Below are 5,192 nucleotides of genomic sequence, written 5' to 3'. Positions count from 1 at the left end.
AGCGGGACAGATGCCAGCTCTTCGGACAACACTGAGCTTTCTTCCACAGAGCAGAAACCCAGAATTACAGGAAGGTCAGACATATTGGGGGCTAAGTCTCATTTACAAGCTGTTCCCTCAGCGCACAGTGCCTTGCAGGCTGCCTTGTACCAGCCGACAAACGCAGATGATGATTGTAGGATGTAGGCTGAATTAGGATTCACCCATTCAAGCCACAGGACCATCTTGGGAGTTTTAGTGCAGCCCTTGTGGCAAGGCAGCTCGAGCCAACCGGCCCAGCACAGCGTCAGACAAGGCAGCAGCACATGCCGGGCTCTGGACAGCCACTCCTCTCCTTTGTGTTTTCCTGAAGCCCTGATCTCCAAGGCTTTGGCTCTCCATGGCCCTCCAGAGAGCTGACCCCTCTTCTCCCCTTGCAGCATTTTATCCTCTCAAGCCCACGCCCAGCCCCACTGAGATTTAGCGACCAGGATGCCCCAGCATCACTAAATGCAGACTGGAGATATGACAGACAACAAATCAAACCAGTTTCACTGGTACTGAGGACAGAGGGTCACTCCATGCCCATAACACAAGGATGGGCGCTGGGGAATCTCCACCCTTGGAGGTATTAAAATCTTGGGGCTGGATACAGCCCTGAGCCCTCCAAGATATCACTGGAGGTGTCCCTGCTTTGATCAGGCAGAGGGACTCCACTGGAAAGGCAGAACAAGGAAACAGAACTCGGAAATTCGCTCCCTTCAAACTAAGCCTGATGGCAGCTCCAGTTACTGCGGTGCTGGCAGGAGCAGGAGGGATGGTGTCCAACAGCCAGGCTGTTAAAGAGGCTTGAGAAAAGCCTGGGAACAAGGGAGTTTGTGATATCACATTCTCAAAAGGAGATTTAAATAAACCTGCTTAAGAAAGCTGCAACTTTCCCTCTGGTTTATGTGATGGCCTGTGATCGTGTTCACATGTCAACAGACTTTTTTTTAAAAATGAAAGCTTGCTTGACGTAACAGATTAGTGTACCTGGAAGGTGCCGATACAATTTTAACTACAATAGATTGCAGTTCCACACACCTCCAGCCCAAGGGTGCCGGGAGGGCTACAGCACACAGCCCCAGCCTCTCCAGGATCCCTGTCGGGCAGCTTACCAGCACAGCACAAATCACAGCCTTTGTGATGCTGTTCATTATTAAGCAATGAAACTGCAATAATTATGCACACATTTCAGATTAAAATAAAACTGAGCTAATCCTTTTTATTTCAAAAGAAGTTGGATTTATGCAGAGGGTACCGAGCTACCCAGCACATGGCCACAGCTCGGCCAGTGTAGGAACACCCCCGGTGGCACACAGACCCTGAAGGGAAGGGATGGGGGGACACAAAGTCCCATGTAGAAGCCAGATCCACTCAGCCAGCAGCGCTCCGCTCTGGTCAGCACTGGCGAGGGGGCCAAAAGCCCCGTTAACCTCTCCTCAGGTAAGAGGGCTTCGCAGGACACAGTGACAAACACGGCCATTCCGCTACCGAGAGGCACAGGAGGGCAGGAGACCACGCCATGCTCCGGAGGGACGCTGCGCTGGGAGAGCTGCTAACAACAGAGCTCACAGGAAAGCCCCGTCCAACAGCCCTTCCGCTGCTTCGCGGGAAGCGGAGGGAGGAGCGGAAGCAGCAGCTCCCCGTGTACCCTCTCCTGCCCCGAGCGGCTGCAGAAGCTGCAGAGCAAGCCAGAGGATCTACCAAACCACCCGGCCGTGCCGGGCCTAGGCAGAGCAGTGTGCTGGTACCAGGGCTGTGGTCTGTCCATCCTCCGAGCTATGTTCGGTGGCAGGAGAGGAGCAGAAGAGCCGAGCCAGGCTCCCAACAGGAAGTAAAACAGATCAGCTCTGTAGCATGGAGGAAGCGTGCGTGCAGGGAAGCAGAGAGGGTCAACCAAGCATGAAGCTGTAAGCAAGGGACAGATTTTAGCATAGCTGCTGCCATCTCTGCCGTGGGACACCATCACTGGTATGCAGCTGCACTGAGCTTTGGTACAATTAAGAAGGGGTTAAGAAATGAAAGGGTAAGGGAAACCCATCCCAATACAAGCTTACCCCTTCCTCCCGTCACCTTGCTGATGCCAGGACACCCCCAAAACCCAGAGTTTTAGTTCATTTCCACCAGAACTCACACAACCGCAGACTTTTAACCCTGGTGCTGCTTCCTTATCTGTGCTGTTGCCTTAAACCATTAATATGAAATTTAAGAATCCATTGAGCTCACCTAATGCACACGCTGTGTGCGGCGCCCATCATCTGATCAAGACATCTAGAAGTCTGGAGCTGCAATCGGAGGCTTTCAGTAGCCACAGTCAGTGCTCAGACGGAAACCTACCTGAACCGGCTCCTCCAGGACCCCGCTGCAGATGGGGCATATAAGGTCTTCATCAACGTCCCCCTGAAAACGCGCTACATCATACCCCATTGCTCATCACTGATGCCAGAACCCTGTGGAGGGAAAAAGAGCAGCAGTTAGGAGCAGTTGAGCATCCCGTGGTGTTTGGACAGAGCAGGTCCCGGCCCTCACAGCATCCTGGTTCCCAAATCCCTGCTCTCTCCTCCCAGTGTGACCAGCTGCGGTAGCCCCGGGCACGGCTGGAGCTCGCAGCCAAGTGCCGTATGGAGGAGTGTGCAGGGGGAAGCAGTCTCTGCCCTGTTTGTGTGCGCTGAATGGCTCCTCCGTTTTGACACGCTGCTGGCATTGCTTCTCTACCACAGATGTTATTACTAATCTTGCTGCAATTTTTCTACTTGCTGGTCATGGGGTTTTTTGTTTGTTTTTAACAGTTCTATTTAGTTTGTAGAGGAGAGGACAGCACAGGGGCACCTCTAAAGAGTGAGCCCAGTCCCGCAGGCTGAGCAGTGGGATGCGTGGTAGGGACCATTGCTGGGTGCAGCCAGACACCCACCAGCCTCACCACCTCGGCTGCGGAGGAACCAGCTCCTTCCCGGGGGCCAGCAGCCCCGCTGGCTCCTGGCACCCCAGCTGCCTGCGGCAGGTATCGTCCCCTGCTGCCACCTCCAGCAGCTTTCCCACTTGGCCCAGCAGACGCCGAGCGAAGGCACCCAACACCATCTGCAGCAGAGTCCTCAGCTGGGTGCTCCAGCACCTGGACGAGGAGCCCCCCCCCGACTCCCCAGAGCTGTCGGGGCTCCTGCTCCCAGCACAGAGGGCGTGCAGCCCCAAGAGCAGCCCCTCAGGCACCAAGTCCCTGTCCCCCCCTGCTGAGGACGGCATTCCCAGGTAACACCGTTCACCAACTTCGGGCACTATCTGCCAGAGGCCGACCTTGAGCTCTGCCCCGGCACACCAGCAGTTACCGGTTTTAAAGAGCCAGCTCCTCCTCTCCCGTTCTCACCATCATCAAAGTCGGTGACAAACCGCCACGGCCATACAGATTCACGCTGCACTTGACTCCAGATAAAGGAGTCCCCAGACCAAACAGGAGCCAGGAGGGAAGGGAAGTGTGCGAGGGCATCCGGACACCGCATGAGGCTCTGAAACCACCATCCACGTGGCGAGGAGACCGTAGCATGGCAGCACTTCCAGCTGTGCGAGCACCAGGAGCATCTACTCGCACCGGAGAGCCGGTAGGAACTTGCCCTGCTGCTGCTCTGCAGCCAGATGCGGCCACCCAGCCATGGCCAGCGCTGCCGAGCTCCCGCACCTTGGCCGAGTTGCTTGCACAACACCACGTACCTCCTCGGCCAGCTCTTCGCAGCTGAAAGAGCTTCAGCTCTAGACAGAGCAAGCAGAGCTGGTTGTGGAAACCACTGCATCTGCTCAGCCAGAGCAGCAAGGGAGGGGAGAAGGTGACGGAGGGACAGAAGGGGAGGCTGCAGGTAATGCAATCGCTTCATGGTTGGCCCTTGGGACCCTCCCCAAGCCAAAGGGCAGCAGGGAGGGACTTTAATCAACTTGCTGGACACTGTGAAAGTCAGACAATAAATCAGCTCCACATGTGGATGGATTCTTTGGCACAGAGCAGGCACAGACAAAAGACTCCCTAACGGGCAGCTGGGGTGGGGAAAGTCCCTGTCTCCGCATTTGCAATTCAGATAAGATTAACGGCTGCAGGGAGAACGGATCCCTGGGCAACTAGGATCGGTTGCTCTTAAACCTTCCCACGCCTTTGGACAGGTGCTGCTCTCCTCTGCTGGCAAGGGACCCAAATTCCTTCCCATCCCTTTACGAGCCACTCACGCTGCAAGTCTCAGCACCTCCAAAACATTTACGTTGGGTTCAAACCAACTGGAAGGGCAAACACGGATGTGGAGGACCCAGCACAACAGCTCCTGGCTGCCAGCTGAGCCACAGCACCCACACAGCCTGCCAGCCCCCCAGCCTAGAGGTGCTTCACTTTGCAGTTGGGACCACTCTGACTTTCTCCACTGCTCGGTGCTCAGGCCCTGGTTCCTGCCCTGGCGTCTTCATGTGTCTCTGAATGCACGAGCAGCTCCACGAACAGCCTGCCTTCCCCTTCTGCTCGGGAGACACAGCACCTGCTCCTGCACGGGTACTCGGTATCGAAGTGGAATTGCACTGGGCACCGATTCTTCAGAACCACACTCCCAAGTAACTCGGCTTTCTTTGTCTTTTGCTTCCAAGCTTCCAAATTCCAACATCATCCTTCCAACAAACAGCTGGGCAAGACACTGAACATCTTCACTTCCACCCAGGAAAGAGCCAAGCGGAGGGCAAAACACAAGCACTGAAAGCCAGCCTTGCCATCTGTCAAACAGAAGCCACATCAAAACTTCCTCCAGGAAAATTTCAGCACCTGCACAAGTCTGAGCATCTCCGAATTCTTCTCATTCCTCGACCCAGCTGTTCCCCCTTCTGCCAGAGATCATCTGTGGGGCTTTGCCAGCACGCCGAAGCAAGGAGCACCCTGCTGCTATCGTGAAGCAGAAACAGGAGAGCTGAAAGCATCTGCAAATGCTCGAGTGAGATGGAGCTGGCAACCCAGCCTCCCTCCTGCTAGATCCAGAGGTGAATTAATGACCTGGCTCCGCAGGATACTGGATACACTCATTCCTCCCTGGGCTCAGCAACCTGCAGGATGGCCCCAAAGAAGGTATCGTGTAGCTAATACAAGCAAGCCCTACTCGCGCAGCGCTGCTCAGCAAGAGCGATGATTCACGGGCTGCAGGGAGCCATCATGTGCT

The 5,192-nt window shown here is 55.4% G+C and overlaps 1 protein-coding gene across 1 annotated transcript in view; it reads right to left on the bottom strand.

Annotated features, from left to right (window-relative positions):
* The window catches only part of LOC104167010 (E3 ubiquitin-protein ligase NRDP1-like), an 18,550-nt gene that overhangs the window by 3,273 nt on the left and 10,085 nt on the right, over positions 1-5,192 (bottom strand). The window contains 1 exon segment of the mRNA XM_009707129.1: positions 2,359-2,471. Within this exon segment, the coding sequence (XP_009705431.1) occupies positions 2,359-2,448 (90 nt within the window). The 5' untranslated portion in view covers positions 2,449-2,471.

The sequence above is a fragment of the Cariama cristata genome, unplaced genomic scaffold, assembly GCF_000690535.1.
Source record: "Cariama cristata isolate BGI_N322 unplaced genomic scaffold, ASM69053v1 scaffold23019, whole genome shotgun sequence".
Classification (NCBI taxonomy): Eukaryota; Metazoa; Chordata; class Aves; order Cariamiformes; family Cariamidae; genus Cariama; species Cariama cristata.
Note: the sequence above shows the minus strand (reverse complement) of the source record. Positions and strands in the feature narration are given on the sequence as shown.